Source organism: Pezoporus flaviventris, unplaced genomic scaffold, assembly GCF_033815535.1.
Source record: "Pezoporus flaviventris isolate CSIRO_AGI_PZ_B2104156 unplaced genomic scaffold, CSIRO_AGI_Pfla_v1 ptg000045l, whole genome shotgun sequence".
Classification (NCBI taxonomy): Eukaryota; Metazoa; Chordata; class Aves; order Psittaciformes; family Psittacidae; genus Pezoporus; species Pezoporus flaviventris.
In genome coordinates this window covers 660,914-678,830 of record NW_026892593.1, presented here as the reverse complement: position 1 = coordinate 678,830, position 17,917 = coordinate 660,914, and the positions used below count along the sequence as shown (strand labels likewise).

Here is a 17,917-nt window from a genome sequence, read left to right as displayed (position 1 = left end):
CATTGAGTATGTTTGGAGGCCAGTTGAGGGATGTCTCTGTTAGTGTAATAAACAGGCACTCGTAACTCATTTTTTAACTGGATGGTAGGCCTTCAAATATTCTCTACTTTTGGTGTACAATTTTCTACTTGCTTTTTATAGTTGAATACTAGAGAGAGAGACAAGGTTTCTGAATTATACTTGTTTTTTTCTTACTTTATGTTGTAACAATTTATTGTGAACTTCTTGCTTTTCTTTATATTTGAGCAAGTCCATTGCCTTTTTTTATTTTTTATGATCCTCTGTTGGGTTTTTTTTTGCCTATTTCCCTACACCTTTTATTTTTGGGAAATGCATAACCTAAATTGGGGCTCAGCCAGAGATAATCACATAGAAAACTTAAGTGTGGTAGCTGAAGTTCTGCAAAAATGAGTAGCTGAAACCAGGGTTTTACCATGAAGTGCTTTAGGGCAATGTATGTGCTGGTGTTTGGCATGCTTTTGATCTGTGTTGCTTTTTAGCAAACTCTTGAATAATTTCAGAAGAAAAGTGTTATGTGAGGAAGAATTAGAGTGAGCAAATAAGAATATTTCATATGAAGCATGGAATGAAAAGAGCAAGTAGTTTGTGCAGTTTTATTCTTGAGGAGCAAAGAAACAAGTAAGTCCTCATGCTGCTTCTTCCTCTTCTTCTAGAAATCTGGGTCCTGTCTAGCTAGGAAACTATGACGAAGCAACATTAAGTGCATATTAGTTTGGACTTAACTACAGTAACCAATATTTTGAACAATATGCATTCTTGCTGAACCCAGGACACTTGCTAACTGAAAGTACATCCTGTTTCTAGCCAGAGGTAAGATCTCAAAACACCGTTTGCAAATACTTTTTTTTTTCCAAAGACAAATATATCAACTTGAAAATATTTGTATTTTCAGGTAATGTAGTTCTTCTCTTACTTAATCTTACTGTGGCCTACTTTTTAAATGAATTTCAGTGGTGTAAGTTTCACAGAGGAAAGCTGAAGCCTCTTCTCCAAGCTGAATGCTGAATCTGCTGCGATAATAGAAGTGAAAATAGGGAACCATTCATAGCCTTACCCACAGAAGGCTGAAGTCATAGATCCCAAGAACCTAAACAGAGGTCACAGTGGGTAAACTAGGAGTACCCTAACCAATGTGGAAATACAAGACTGTGGTTTCATGAAGGATAAACTTGCTTCACTGGAGCAGTCAGGGTGAACTGAAAAGTCTTTCTTCCACTCAGGCCTTGCCCAAAATATAGGTTGTTTTGAGATGCATATATTTAACTTGCTGGAAGTAAAATACTTCAGTGAAAGATTTAGGTTATAGTAGTTAACACTTGTTCAAATGCTGTGATGATTGTCATAGTCTAAATAATAGATAATTCTTTGAAGGCCAGACATGCTGATGTCTTCCCATACAGACCTCTAAAGCGGTTTTTATATTTCGGTATGCTTTGGACATCTGCTACCTTGTCAGAGTATGTGTGTGATCTGACTTAAAGCAAAGTGAGTCTTAAGGTACGGCAGGTTTCTCCAGAAAATGGCAAGCTTTGAAGATACAGGGGAATCAAAAAGTATGGTCTAAACAAGAACTGGAGTGATATTAAGAAGATTAAAATGGAGTCTTGTGGAGACTTGATAAAACAAATTTAACCTTCATTAATTTGGTAACTCTCTATTAAAGATCTAGTCCTTGTAATAAAAAGTGGTGCGGGGATGAGTGTGATTCAAATTCGTTTAGTTAAAATTATTCAGCATTTTGTGTAGGTGTCGTTGTGTCTATGAGCTCAGGCTTGCAAGTGTGAATTACTTGGCTTTGGGTTCCTGCTCATAACTGTCAGATTTCTCCCTGTCCTGGAAATTCCTGACCCATTAAATGAGGCTTTTTGGGGAGTTAAGAAGCATCAGATGCTCAAAAAGCAAATGCAGAACTACAGCAGTTCACACTGTGGCATGCTAAGCCAGAATTTGTTTTAGTGTGGGGATTTTTCGTTGTTTTGTTGTTTCTTTTGTTTCAAATACCCTTTTCTGAAGCTTGTGACAACTTAGCAGTTGCCTCAGAAACAACCAAAGTTTTCTGTGCATCTGCATACGGGTAGAGGTGTAGAGTTAGGTTCTATGGTTACGGTCCTTTCTTTAATCAAGGTATGCTTGTGAGTTGTGTGTTCCCTGAGGAGCTACCAGCCTGAGGTTCAAGATGCTACTGCCTTGCTGCCAGAAATAGAGTAAGATGCTCAGCCCAAGTTTTAGCCACTTCAGTTAAACATTTTGGACATCTTACAAACCCACCTTTATCAGTGGATTCGGCTAATAAAGTTAATAAAGAGAAGAAGCAGTTAGGGTTAGACCTTCATTATTGCAGAGGTAGACAAAACCATGTGGCAGAAGATAGTAATTACTGCTGGGTGTTGAGGTGTGCTTTATTCAGCTTAACCTCAGGACAGATGTCTAGAGCTATAACTGCAGCAAAAAAACTGTTTGTGAAATTAGGTATAATTTGGGTGGCTTTGAGTGGTGTTTGCTGCTTACGTTCAAATACCATGTTTCTATTAGGGATGTATTGATTGAGAGGTCAAAACAGACATGAGTTACAATTACTTGGGACTTTGCTGGTGCAGCTCGTTTATCACGGAAGAACTAATTTTGTTCCCGTTAATGAATGCTAGTAGCTGGTATTCTCCGTTTGCATAGAATCTGTGTCCTTTCAGCAGATAATACTTCTAATCTTAATTGGAACGATGTATGGGGAATTTGTAAGGCTGCTTTCAGGCTACCAACCTGATTTGTAATAGAATTACTGTAAATCATACTGTGGAAGGATACTTAATATGTAAAGGGCCTACACCAGCCAGTCTTAAATGGCCAGTAACAAAAGATACAATGATGAAAAAAATCTATGTGCCTTGACTATGGGTTAGTAATCTAAACAAGCCATAGTCAAGCCGAAACTTTTAGTAATGAAGACAGGCAAGTAATGATACCTTGGTACATAAGCTCTGTCATCACCAGGGTGTATATGATGTGTGGGTTATAGAGAGTAGTCAGGAGGGATCAAAATTCAGGAGATACTGGAATTACAGTTGAACTGAACATTGCCTTATGTTGGTAGAAGGAAACACTATACAAAGCTTTACTGGTTCAGCAACCAGTGTCACAATCAGAGTAGAGCTAGGATTGCGAGATGTTAAGCAGATATCACATGGAATTTGAGGCTAGGTCTTCTTTCTGCAAAGAAGCTAAGTTGACTTTTTCCAAAGAAGAGTGTCTTAAGCCAACTGGCAAGTTTATTCTTGAAGTAACTTAAAAATGGCACAATTGCTTTTTTACAGGAGAAATATCTTGAATCTGAAAATTTCTGTACCTTACTGGTAATCCTGAGTTTTTAACTGTTGTTTTGTGGTGGTTTTTGGTGTTTTTGGGGGGGGGGGGAATCTTTTGGGGGTTGGTTGGTTGTGTTTTTTTTTGTTTTGTTTTTGTTTGTTTGTTTGTTTAGCTTGAAAGTTAAAATTTACTCTAACAATTACGGGGAGAAACAAATGCCTGTATCTGCTTTTAATCCAAAGGATGTATGTGAGCTAAAACGTGTTGGGTATACCATGGTGTTGCAATCCATTGATAAAAGTTTTGGAGCTGATCATTCTCTGCAGTGACAGTAAAGCCAAATTTACAGCAGTAAATTGCTGTTTCAGTTCTCAAAACTTGCTATATGGTTGAATACTCACCTTATGCATAGTAAGGTATCGCAGTGTGGTAATTAGGCATTCTCTGAACTTAATATACTTTTAATATTTTTAAAAAGCTGAGTGTTCTTCTTTCTGTTTATTGTCTGCCTGGATTTTCTTTGTAAGCATCTAAAACATTTGCAATTCAGTTTCTTCAGGAATTCAGAGATTATTGGTTTAGTTGGAGGTCTGAATGGTAGAACATGCACAAACAGTTTGATGGGGGATGGTGACTAGTTTATGGAAGTAGGGAGAGAATGCAAAACCATGGCAAACAGTCACCAAAACCAAGAATAAATGTGACAAATGTTACAAATTCCAACTGAGGCTTAAACAGACTCTATCTTAGGTTTTTATAGGGGACTCCAAATTTGAATTGACATATTTGAATTTTTGAACAGAGTTGAAACTCGAACTCGGTAAGTGTTGAAGCATAGCATATTTTTAGTAGCTTAAGAATGTTTGTTACATCACTTGCTTTGAAATTAGTTTTTACGCTTTATATGAAAATAGTGCAAATTGCACATGCCTGTTAGTCTGTCACATTAGGAAGCTTTCATCTTGAGAATATCAGTGGCTTCAGGCAGGCCTGTTTTCATCCTTGGAACTTGTGCTCAGTTTGTGTTCAGATTTAAGATCTAGCTGAGAGTTAAATTTGACTTGAGGAAAAAAAAGAAACAGCTATTTTATTTAGCTATGCTAGCTATGGACAGTGGAAGTAGTCTCACAAGGTAAGCTCATGTTAGCTGCTTTGCGGCAGTTGTCCCTGCGTGCAGTATTAATCAAGGTAGCTCCCCTCAGTGAAAGGAGGAAAACTTGCTTAAGCTATCTCTGTGGGTAAGTGTCCCCATGGGTATTTCAAGGAGCAGCTTAAACCTTGGTGCTGTTTCTGTGCTGCAGTAACTTATTCTTAGGTCTCTACCTCTTTCTCAGGTGATTTCATGTCACTGGATGAGCTTAATTATCCAGACAGCTTTCTGAAAATCCTCAGAGGATTCTCTGGCATCAGTTAAAAATGTTTGAACATAATGAAGAAATATTTCTCTCCAAGAAAAATTACTGTATTAGTGTCCAGAAGAACTAGTTGTCTGACTGACAAAATACAAGAATCTATCAAAACCAGGTAAAAACTAAAAAGCAGAAAATGCTTCTGGCTTTGTTTACTGAACAAAAGTTGGCTCGCTTGCAGAGAGTCTGCATCAGTAATAAAATAGCTCTACTTCCAGAGTTTTGAGAATAAAAGTCTTCGATTGGACCAGATCAGCTTTTCAGTGTATCTTGTCTTCAGAATTGATTTCTGAATGATGTATGAAAGTCAGCTCTAGAGTATCTTAATTTCTCTTTTATAAGAATTACTACTTATCCTGCTGAGGAGGTATTGTCAGTCGCTTATTCCAAAGCATATAAAAGTTGGTGAAAGTGAACAGGTTTCCACTTTGCAAGGTGCTGTTTGTGCAGCACCTTGGGTGGAAAAAAAATTCCTTGGAGTTGAGTGATAAGAATTTAGGACTTCTCCTTACATGTAAGTATTTGGGGAGTATTAAGAACAGCACACATTCTTCTCTACTATTAGTTGCTTCCCTGCAGAAGGGATTCTGAACCAACAGACCCAAAACTTGGTGGATTCTGGGTGGTGCAGACAATTGGAAAGATTCACGTTTGGCCATCTGATGAGACTGCTCCAGTAACAGAAGTAGGAAACATCTTGTCTGGAAAAACTTAATCTTCTGACCTTGGTTGTTCCTGTGATTGAACTAGAGCTATTTTTCCATATATCTGACCACTGTCATTTTGTTCCATCTTGGAACTAGTATCCCCTCTCTAAGAAGCAGGTTTTTTTACCTTTGCTTTTTTTCCCCCTTCTACTCTTAATTGTAAGCAGATAAACCAGTTGGTTTATTTACTTCATCTGTCATTCTAATGCTTGAAGCTTTTTTTCTTATGGAAACAGCTGACATTATTTGAGGAATACTGTTCCCAAGGTGGTTTTAACAAAGCATCTCTTCCAGAGAGGTAAATGTGCTGGGGGAGAAACATTATGAAAATTTTAGAGAATACACTGCAACTTCACAATGCAACCAGAATGTCAGCATCTGAATGAGAGTCATGGTGTTTGAAGTGTTGAATAATCATGATACCTCTTCAAAATGATAATGCTTCTGGGAGGGACTGTATGTTTAATTCCGTACCTGAACAACTAGTTCACACAAGCAAGTCTCAGGGATATCTTGAAGTAGTGATGGTCTTTAATTCATGTCTTTGGCCTGAGGCTGAGCTCCAGTTAGAGGTTTCGTTTGGTTTAATATCAGTTGGAAAGATTGTATTATTAATTTTCCCATTCCTCAGGTAACAAAAGTTGAAGCAGAAATTAAAACTTGAAGGCACTGAAAGAAAACTAAATTCTACCAAAACCCACCACTTTCATACCTATCATATCAAGCTCAATTACTACTGCTAGTTGAACTTTCTTCAGTTCCTCACTGCATGGTTGCTTTATAGGAAAGCTGTCCAGGCAGTAAGTGTGCAGTTTCTTCATCCCCTGCTAAAGTAGGGTTTCCTGTTCCTTAACTTTCTTAGCAGCATCACTTTGGTTTGCCTTTTTCTGGAGCCATGCTTAAAGAAATTGTTGAAGAAAATGCCCAAGAGTCACTTTCTCCTGGTTTATCTGATAAGGGCAGAAGCAGAAAGGAAGTTTCATGTTCACAGTCCTTGATAGATGTGAAGATTTTAAAATGCTTCATTTCCAGGGACTTTTCCTGGTTAACCTTTCTTCCTTCTGTTGGAATGGGTTTATTCAAAGATCTGCTCATCCTAAAGAGAATCTTTACTGGGAAAAGTGCCTATGTGCATATAAAACTCCTGGTCCTCTAGTTTATCAAGCACTTTAAGAAGTATGACATTAAGAAGTAGAATTAAGCTGTTATGTTAATACATTACACAAATGCATTAATACATGCATTAATTAGAAAAACTAATTTGAACAGACTAGTGAGAGGCTGCGCAGACATGATGGTTTTATGGACTGCTGCATTTCAGGAAGCGTGCAAGGCAGTTACTGGTACAGCGCTGGCAGTTAGTGGAGGCAAACTGAAAGTGAGCTCTGTACTTTCAAGAGATTGTATATTGAGACAGCATTAAAATCTGGAGTATGATACTAGAATGTCAAGGCACTATTTCTTGAAGAGTAGCTTCCCTCATTTTTCTCTTTCTAGCTAAATCTTGCATTAGACATCCCCAGAGTTTGTGTTTGTCAAATATCTGTGCATATAAATACTTAGCTGTTCAAAGACAGTACCTTCTCCAGTCAAGAGGCAAAAAAAGGCCTTACTTTTTGCATGCTTCCTATCTTCTTGTTAGCATCTGCAGAGAGACCACAGTTGACAGTATTTTCCTGCTTAAAGATGAAGGAGCAGAAAATTGAAAAAGCAGAGGAAGTTGGCATTGCTCTTGCTCCTTGCAGGTCTGTCATCTTAAAGGTAGCCAGCCTTCAAAGCAAAATTTCTATCTCAAAACAGACTCCACTAAATGAAGAGGGATTCAAACAGGTTACTTGGTTTATTTGGTAGGAGTAAGTTTGAACTTCTTGGTATTTGTTGGGTGATTTGGTGGATGCTTCTCATCAACTGCCTGATAAATCAGAAGGGTGGGCTTGTTATCTGTTACTCAGCTGTCATAGTCTTTTTCTGTTGTGCCCCTTGGAGTATATGCATTTTACAGATTGATGATCTGGGGACTACAGACAAATAATTGTTGTACTTAATCCTGTCCTAATCTAGGATGCTGTGATACAGCTGTAGCTTTGGAGTGCAAAGTCATAGAGACAAGGAAATATGCAAGCCTGTCTCCTTATTTAAATGACTGAGATTGTGTAATCTAATGAACCTTTTTTCTCCTTTCCAGTTAATACAATTGCTTTCTGATAGGTTTAGAACTGAAGGGTCTTATTGAAACGACTGGTTAAGTGTAGAATGTTAAGAAATATTCTTAAGGTGCAAAATTGAGCTGTCTTGACTATACAAATGGTTTCATAATTACATGTTTTTCCACAGTTCTTCCAGTAGCTTCCTTTTTTTTTGAGGGGTGCAAGGGCATGACAATGTGCGAAGTGCAAGACACAGACTTTTTATGAAGAGGTAGTGGATGTGCTATGTCCAGCATCTGGTTTAGAATGGCTAGAGAAGTGATTTGGGTTTTTTTTTTTTTGTTCCAGGCTTTTTTTTCAGACAGGAAAGGAAATCCACCAGGAGTTTGAGTTTCCATCTCAGGTTTTATAGTTTGCATTTCTTTAAGCAATTGAACTTCTTATTTCAATGTCTTGGTTGAAGCTTAATGGCTTCTATTTTTCAAATACTATCCAATAACTGAAAGATAGGGTGCTTTGTGGCTTTAACATCCTATACTTTGTCGTTGTCTTCGTCTGCCCCCAGTTGTTTGTCATAAATGAGTCAAAATGAAATAGTCTTGACACTAGATGAAGCTGAATACAGTATTCATTCCAGAGTCACATGTTATGTCAATCTGAAAAGTAAACTAAGAGCATGATTGAGGTTTAGGATGCAAGCGGTCTGTACAACATGTGATACTGAAAAATAAGTCTGAGCTAGAGCAGAGTCAGGTCAGGCTAGTTGGGAATCACTGGAAAGTCAAGTTCAGGCAGGATCAGAGCCCTAACTCAGTCTGAGGAATACTGGCCAGTAAAAAAAGTGCATGCTAGGCTTTTTACACCAAATACCGTGACAGACCACAGCATCCTAAAGCAGCTCCTAGTTTCATGGGCTGGTGGCTTAGCTGAGGAGTGGTGAAACTGGTATAGGTTGCCCAGAGAAGCTGTGGCTGCCCCATCCACTGGCAGTGTTCAAGGCCAGGTTGGATGGGGCTCTGAGCAACCTGATCTAGTGGAAGGTGTCCCTACCCGTGTCAGGGGGGTTGGAATTAGATGGTTTTTAAGGTGCCTTCCAACCCAAGCCATTCTGTGATTCTAGGAATGAAGCAAAGACCTGTACCCAGAGAACTTTTCTTAGAAAAGTTCTCATATCTAGGAATTGAGGTTTTTTTTCCAGTTGGAAAACACAGAAAGGTGAAGTGACATCATAACTGCTGCTCAAAGTCAATGGGGTTGTAGGTCTAAGTGGGAGCAGGCAATAGATGTTTTTTCTGCTGCATGCTGTGGTACAGATACCCAAGTTAGCTTTCTTAGAACATTTTGGAAAATACATTGGTTTGTGTTTCATTCCAAGATGTCGTGGCTAGGCTATCTGAGATAGACCAGCAGAGATGCTACACCCCTTCTATGCTCTATAGGTGTGTGCATACATAAAGGATTGCCGTGTACTCCTGGTGAATTAAGGAATGGCTATACAAATGACAAAAAACAAACAAAAAAAAAACAAACCAAAAAAAAAAGAAACCCGAAGCAGGCATAGGGAAGGAGGAAACTGGTACTTACTTTGGCCATTGCTCAAGTTTGGAGGGAAGGTCAGAGAAATGTTTTGTGTACAGCGGTCCAGCTTTGTCATGTCTTCAAAGATCTTAAAAAAGCTCTTTAGGTGCTTCAGAAATTAAGAAGATTGGCTAACTGAGCTGTAACAGTGTGTGTGTGTGTGTGTATATGCTTTAGTTGAGTACCACCACTTTAAGTAGTGAAATTGGCTCCAGTGTTGTGCAGCAGTTGAGTATTTAGGACTGAACTTTCAAATCTGGATTCTGAAAGCAGCTTTGACTTCTGTTAATTTCCCAAATCCTTGTTAGAGAGCCAAAATGGAATTGCCAGTCTCTCACTTAAAAACAAGTTGTTAGCTTCTGTTTCAGGATTTGGAATTTTCTTTAAGAAATTGTAAATAATTTGGTAAGAAAAAGTCACAAATTACTCAAAACACTGTGTGAAACATGTATTTAGTACCTGCTGCTTAAGCTCTATTACTCCTAAATTACTGTTGGCCTTTGTTATTTACATCTCCATATTTAGTTGCTAATTTAAGACTGAAGACTGAAAAATTCAGCTTAAACTGTTCTTTTAAAGACAGTGAAATTGCTGCAGTTCACTCAGATTACTGTATTGGGGTTTCCCCTACACCCACTATGTTTATGTCATTCTAGTGACATAAATAGGCATAGCTGAATGTTTGTAATGACAGGTAATGTAGTTATAGGCTTAACTTGTCATGAGTGTGAAAGGTGCATTTTGGTACAGTTAGACACAATCCTTTATTCCTGTTGTTTGTAGAAAGACTAGACAGTTTACAGGTTTGTGTATTTGCAGTGGTGCCAGACAGATTAACCTTGTGGTGTGACTGGTTTTGGTAGTCCATGTTTGCAGAAAATCTGTGTAGGGAAGGAAGCAGCTTTTAATGTCAGGAGTGAAAAGATGTTCTGTTAGGTATGGAAACCACTGAAGAATCTCAAAATTTATTGGTAACAGAAGTCTGTGGAGAGACCTGCTTTGCTGCATATTGGGTCAATTATTTCCTAACTGCTCTTTCCTTGTGTTCCTTTTGCTTGCTTAAGGTGACAGGAATGGTTTTAGGTAAGTTGAAAGGTGTCTCATTGTATATTTGCAGGAAGAAAATCAAATAGAACCTGGCCTCTTGATTTCTCAGTCTTCTGACAAAGTAGAGTTAATCAGTGATGGCAAAGATGGACATTAACATGGAGATGCTCTAATTTCTATGTAAATAGTCCTAGCATTTTGTGCTAAATACCTAGCAGGTGGTGTGACTCCAGAGATGCTGAGATTACTGCTGATGAAAAGGGTCCATCCGTCTCCCCTGCTTACCTTGTACAGGCACCTGTGTTGGATTCGCTGCACTTCCCCCAGTCCCCAGATTATTCATCACCTGGGGAGGGTTTCATCTTTCCCTGGGGGCAGAGGGGGGAGAAAAGAGGTAACTCAATCTGGTAAGTGCTAGAGCCCCTGCAGGAAAGGAACTGAGACCTTCCTTCCAGGGTTGCAGTAACAGCCTGTTAGATCAGTTGCTACCAGGGCTGAAAGAGGTGTGTTTTCTTGAGGAGTATGACCCAAAGACATGTCCCAGAATCTGTATGGTCTTGTTTTGGTTTTGCTGGGTCAGGTTTCAATAAAGATGAGCAAGCAGATCTGGCACACTGCTGTAGGCAGCTGCACTAGCTAGTGTGAGATAGGGGAACAGATCTTGTTTGTAGGAAAGGAATGGTCTCAAAAGAATATTTTGGTTGCTTCCAGTTACTCCTGAAACTACAGCCATTATAGCTGCGCTTAGATATCTAGCAAAACATTAATCAGCTTTCAGACTTATGAAGGGATTTTTTTGAAAACTGACTTCTGGGATCCTGCTGTTTGAGAAATGTTTGTTTGCTGGGACGAGGTTGATTTAATTTTCTTATATAAGGCTTTCTCTGTGATGCTTTTCTTAGCATTTAAGTGTTCCAGAATGAGAAAAATGCATGTCATCTTCTCTTGGATAATTGTTTCTTACCTAGTAACTTAGCTTTACTGTAGTACAATTAATTCAATATTTCTTTACAGAAGAACGTTAATGAGGTAGAGTAAATACTATAGCTGATGATTTGCAGTGTTTTCTTGTAGCTACCTGAAGAGGTGCTAGTTTGAAAATGGCTATTGTATTAAAAGTTAACTAAGCCCTTTTATGAAACCCTGCTTAGGCAGCTCGATTGTGCTTTCATGGTTGTACTTTCTGCATGTAGATCAATCTTTGGGTCAGTAGATACAAACTTTGGATGTTATTTCAAGTTAAATGACAGTATGAATAAAGAGATGCTGTTGCCTAAAGTTTCCCATTCTGTGGTTTTTTTCAGCATCCTGATGCTTTCAGTTCTTCAGAGGAGACTGGAGATGTTTCTTGCGTATCACATTAACACAATCATTTACGTGTGTGTGTATGTATGAAATTACAAAAACTCGTGATAGGAAATAAGTTTGGGGGATAGAAGAGGTGAGGTTGTAGCAGCTATAAAATTTGAGAGATGTTTGTAGAATTACTGCATCAGTACCATAGGTAACAAATATTGGTAGCTGTTCACCCTATAAACCTTTTCAATATTGTGAATATAGTGTTTGTAAAATTGCAAGCTCTTTAGACGTCTGTATTGCTCTTGACAATGTTGTGGGTTATTTTTGGTCTGTTGTTGCAAAATGCATAGTGCAGGCAACTTCTTGTGGGTGAATGAATGAAAGATCTTGAAAAACCTGTGAAATGCCTTAATGCTTGCTGTGACTATAGCTGAGAGGGACTATGGACTTGTCTGCATGACTACAACGTTTTGCAGGTTTCTGGAAAGTATTGAGATGGGCACACCTCACTGGATGGTGTGCTGTAATCTGACTAATTGGTCTATCATTTAGTAGTAAATTAGGAGTAGATTAATTTCTTTATATAAATAAAGGAGATGAATCCATCCTGAGGCCTCTGAGGAAGTGATACATACACATGGGTGTGAGCAGTTCTTCTGGATACTTGCATGCTTCCTTTGAAACACCTGTGACATTTTGGCAAGGTCACAATACTGAGGTCTTTATTACAGAAAGTCTTAATCTGTGCTTGCCTTTTTTCTAAATTACTGATCCATGGGATATTAAAACCCTCCATTTTAAAAACCTTCCAAGTCTGTATTATCTTCCCTGAAACTAGGCTAGGTTACACATTAATAATGATTCCTCTTGAAGTGTTAAAAAGTCCTGGTAACCAGAAGACCTTGGGGGTACTCGATTTGTACTAGGTGATAAAGTAGCATTCTTCAGCAGTTCTATCAGTTGTGTTGTGAATAAATATCCATCGTTTCCATACTGTGTAATAATTAAAGCAACATCCTGCTTAGGTTGTACCTGGTTGTAATGGTGTGTGTCTTCTGCATTTATCAGTTGGTATTAGTATTCAACTGTTCATGACTTGTTATATGTGCAATCCTGCAGTGGCTGTAGTAATACTAAAATAGTGGTCTTGTTGATCAAAATGGTGAATAATTATCATGTGTTTTAGGTATTGAGGGCGATTTATCTCTTGCATCATGCGTGAATACAAGCTAGTGGTTCTTGGTTCTGGAGGTGTTGGAAAGTCTGCTCTGGTAAGTACTCTGTGAGGCAGGTCAAGTAGGCTTTCTTAGGCTTCTCTTGTCTTTTTTTTCCCTAATACGCTCCCTAGTAACCCGTATTTCTTTTATGTAAGTTTGCACGAATAGAATTACTTGTGCGTATACATAATTATGTAATGTGCATAAACATAATTAAAAAAATTAAAAATTACTTGCTGTGAGTTCCTGGCTGGAATAGATACATCCTTTACTGGGTGTATCCACATCCACTGGTGTGTTCTTGCATGCTGCTATTATTGTGTGGGCTTGGTTTGATGGTGCTTGGTCAGGTCTTTGCCTGTCTGCACAGTGATGTACATCCCCACAGCATTACAAAGGTCTCTGCTTTTGCTGGGTAACCCAGCTGTGGGTTTGTGGGAAATCATGCTGCGTCATGAAACTCGCATGATGAACTGGTTTGCTTGTGTCTGGCATTGGTAACTCCTGTCTGTAGAAAGGTCTTCAGGGTGCTGTTTCCCTAATGTTTGATAGCAGTCTCTAACTATTTTTTTTATGCCATTACAAATAAATATTTGTGTATTCATAGGAAGCTTAACATTTTTCGCTGCAAGTAGGTGTATAGCTGTGGCTAGTAGGTGATTGTAAACCAAAGAGCTCATGCATTTTAGTTAAATGATCACAAAGAAGTTTAGTCTGGCCTAGACTAGCACTGAAAAAGTTCACAGAATATGGTGGTCTCAGCCCACTTAGGCACTTTTCATATTTCAGTTTGTGCACCTTATCATAAAGTAAGGTCTAGAGATCCACTCCATCAGGTAAGAGCTGTTCTCCTACAAAGGGGTTCCTAAAGGAAAACTGAAATGAAAAATCATGTTAGATTGTGAAAGAACTTTACCCATCACCTCTAAATTCTTTATCTTACTGCAGCATTTCTGGATTTGAACCTGTCTCCTCTGACCTGGCCACTGAGTCCTAAAGTTCCATTTGACTTGTGCTAAAAACTTCCTATGTGCTACGTACACAGGTTTATCCTACTGAGTCTAGTAAATGCTGGCAGTTGTTTCTCACTAATTCATGTTCTGGAAGATAAGTAGCAGAAGATGCAGTAGGTATAAATGCAAATATAAAACCCATGCAGCTGTATAGTATCCTATTCAACTAACAACTAATAACAATTCCAAGAGTTAGCCAAACATTAAATCAATGGATGCTTCAATTCTTTTGCTCTGAGAGTAGATAAAGGAAGGTGTAGCATTGCTTCATCTAACAGTACTTGATTAAATAGGCATATACATTTAACTTTCTGTTGAATTTGTGATGTCAGTCACTTAATTTGCCTTGACAAATGTAACAGATAACTGAGTATACTGCTAGAACAGTAACTTGTGTAGTGTTTACAAAATGTCACTGTCAGAAGAGTCTTACAAGAACTTTTGTGTTGCAGACTGTACAGTTTGTTCAAGGAATATTTGTCGAAAAATACGATCCTACGATAGAAGACTCCTACAGAAAGGTATGCAAAAGACCTCTCTAGTGTTACAGAAGCTTAAAACTGCAGTACTTGTCAGATATTTGAGTCATTGCTTGAAAAAGAGTAGGCTTAGTAATGCTACATAATACCAGGTAACTTTAGAAGTTTGAAATATAAAGGTACTCTTAAAGTCTGTCTAAAAGGAGTAATTCAAGACTAGCTTTTTAATGCTAAGCATAATACCTTACTAGGTAGTCAGTAAAAAAATGGTAATTTCATTGTCTGAATTGGGAACATCGTTTTTAAAAGGGAAAACAAAAATAAACAAAAAACCCCACTAAAATATGCTACCACTTTTTAAAATAATATTTATTATTAGTTTGTATTTGTTAGTAGATGCAGGTAGGTTTGGACTTGGAGGTTCTAAGCTTCTTTGCTACTAGGAAAATCTGCTAAAACCAACTTCACGCTCACCTTTAGAATACTGGAAGCATCATACAGTATTCCTAACAATTTGACTGATAGCTTGATACACTTTCGTTAGGTGGGTTGCTGTTTTATGAATAAGTTAACACAAACCTATCATAAATGAACAAACACCTACTGTGGCCTGTTTCTCTTCCCCTCTTCAGCATGACAGGCTGAAAGGTCTGACTCTGCTTGCATCATCTAGCATCTCCATATTGCTCACTCTTCAGTTTCAGCTGAGACCATGATTAATATTCCAGGCTAAGATAGTTTACATCTGGATGGCTACCAAGAGAGTTGACCATTTGGTGAAGCAGATTACTTTTCAGCTGTGTTGGTTTCTTAATCTTTCTTTTTCTAGCTGAATTACTTTTCAGATGCATCGGTACTGTGATGTAGCTCACCACGTGGCCACCACAAAAATGCCATCGTGTATGCAAGGGAGGCAAGATGCACAAACCCAGACTGGGAATGGGCAAAAACTGCAGGACTTCCTCTTTTAGCACTGGATGACATTTCTATTGGAGTAAAAAGGCTGTATTAAAGCCATTGCAGCCTGTATTCTGTTCAGAATCTCTTCTGAGCAGAAGAGGAATTGGTGAGGGCAAAATGATAATTTCACACTTGTTTTCTTTGACCTCATTGAAATCTGTATGCTGGAAAAATCTTGGCCTGTCTTAAGCACATGGGCTTCCAGCCAAGTCTAGAAATCCTATTAAAGAGACAACATCAAAACCAAATTCTATGTAGCCACTTACTTTTTCTGCATTAGAAGAGTAGAAATATTGGACCCTATCCCAGTGTTTGGTACAGGCCTTTTCTGGGTCAGGCCCAGTAAATGACTCTAGAAATATTCACAAGCTGTACTAAAGTGAAATGTTTCCTTTGTTATACATGTACATTCTTCAGGTCATACTAGATTCATGAGGTTTGCTGGGTGAATTTTTCCAAAGACTGTTTCCATGGAGCCTGAAAAAGTAAAACCGTCTTAAGAAGTTTTGTCTTCTGATATTTATTTTTTTTTTTTTAAGCAAAGATCTTACAATGTTCCTTTCAGGTTTGGTCCTAAAATGACTAGGAATATCTGTATTCCTTTCAAATCAGCCAAATTTTTTAAGTCTTGTTTAAGTCTGGACAATACTTTATGCAGTCATTTTCTTTCCATCACTGCTAGTTACAGTTCTGACTTGCTTCTTGACCTGGGTGAATTTGAAATATATTGGTTTGGCAGTTGCAATTCTATACTATTAATGTTAAATCTGATTTTGTAATATTTGAAGTTGAGAAGATGTGGCTTGAAATATTTTGTCTGGATCTAAAAAATTGAGCATGAAAATTCAAGAAGAGATATTTCATTAACAGGATGATTAGAATCCTGGTTTGGAAAATGGAGAGGAATGGTGGTATCAGTTTTTACTTCTCTAATTGTAGTAGCAGGTATATTAATAGCTATAAGATACTGCATAATTCCATATGTGGGAAGACTTCTACAAGGTTTTTACTGTGAGGGTGCTGAGCCACTGGAATGGGTTGCCCAAGGAAGTTGTGAATGCTCCATCCCTGGCAGTGTTCATGGCTGGGTTGGACACAGTCTTGGATGACAAGGTTTAGTGAGAGGTGTCTGTGCCTGTGGCAGGGGTGTTGGAACGACATGATCTTAAAGTCCTTTACAACTCTAACTATTCTATGAAGTCGTGAAATTTGATGCCTTTGTTTATTTCCCGAATATTTCTACATAAAGAAAATAGGTGCTGCTTAATTAGCAGAATAACTTTGTCAGCAATACATGCTAAAATAGTAGTTACTGGAGGAATCCCCATCCCTAGGGTGCATTGGGGAGATGTGAGAAGAGTGGAAATACTCTTCTTCCCTGCCCTCCCAAGCTCAAATCTAGTTACAAAACAGAAACTCAAAATAGCAATAATGCATATATCGGGAATAGGGGACACAAAGTTCTTTCTGAGTGCTGATCTGCCAGCTAGAAATTTTACATGCAGATGGAAACAAGGGAGGTGTATGAGCAGCTTGAACGAAAAAAAAGTGGGTAGCCTGTTTGAACAGCTTGAGGGCACTCCCATGTCCTTTGCTCACTTGCAGCCATTTTTTTCAGGTAGAAACCATATAGGGGATGTCTGAAATAGATACAGAAACTGATCTGGCTTCTTAAACTTTCTATTCTTTGCAAATATTTTAAAGCTGGATCAGTTTCCTAATTAGTGTCACTAAAAGCTTGTTTTGGGGATACCACTCTTAGCAGTTCACATGGGTTATTGTTTGTTGTGCACTGTTTATTCTCTTGTTGATCTAAATTACTATTAAATAAGCATTAGTATGCCAATCCAAATTTCTGGATTTCACTTGTACTTTTCAGTCTGTGAATGATCCCTGAAACAAGCAGAATTTAGTTGTGCTAGATGCTGCTAACAATCATTACAAATTTAGCAGCCTTCTTTTTAATAATCAAAAATCCCTAATCACTTTGCAAAGTGATACTTGGCTGCTGATGCTGCTTTTGAAAATGTCACTAGGGCTCTTTGAAAGGCTTCTTCCTGCTGTTTTCAAAGTGTGTATCCATATAAACTTAAGACATGCTGCTTTATGCATTATGAATTTGCTTATAAAAATCATACGATTTCTGGTGTCTTTGGAGGGGAGAGTTGCAAGAGGAAAAATTCTAACCACATCTTTCTCTCTTGACAGCAAGTTGAAGTAGATGCACAACAGTGTATGCTTGAAATCTTAGATACTGCAGGAACGGTATGTAAAACCAACTTCCCCAAACACTGATTTACAGTGTTAAAACCATCAAAAGCTGTTGGGATATAAATGGTGATGTTTCCTTCCGCATTCTCTAGAGTAACCATGGTCAGTGCATTTGATTAAAGGATGCTTTTTAACATACTAGTGTTTTAATAAAACTTCAGTATTGTAGCAGAAAATGAATTGTAAGCTTCCGGTGAGCTCATGTTCTGTAATAGGGGGAATGTGAGATTGAGTGTTTTAAAAGAGATTGCACTGCTGTTTTAAGTTTATATTGCTCAGAGGAAAACTTAGGCCCAGTGGTTACTCAGGTTTGATTTCTGTTTCTGTAGAAAATGCATGCTTTCTTCTCATCTTCTTTCTCTTTTTTGTGAGATGTGTTCTGACATTGGGATAAAAACAGCTATGGCTTTAGTCAGCTTATGGGAACTCAAAGCACAGGGTTTTTGCTGACCCTTTGCATACTGGTCAG

General features: G+C 38.2%; 1 protein-coding gene across 1 annotated transcript in view; it reads left to right on the top strand.

The window, feature by feature from the left end:
- RAP1B (RAP1B, member of RAS oncogene family) overlaps positions 1–17,917 on the top strand; it is a 32,123-nt gene that overhangs the window by 6,427 nt on the left and 7,779 nt on the right. The window contains exons 2-4 of the mRNA XM_061467145.1: positions 12,695–12,779; positions 14,191–14,259; positions 17,386–17,442. Coding sequence (XP_061323129.1) covers positions 12,723–12,779; positions 14,191–14,259; positions 17,386–17,442 — 183 coding nt within the window. The 5' untranslated portion in view covers positions 12,695–12,722. The remainder of the gene's footprint in view (positions 1–12,694; positions 12,780–14,190; positions 14,260–17,385; positions 17,443–17,917) is intronic.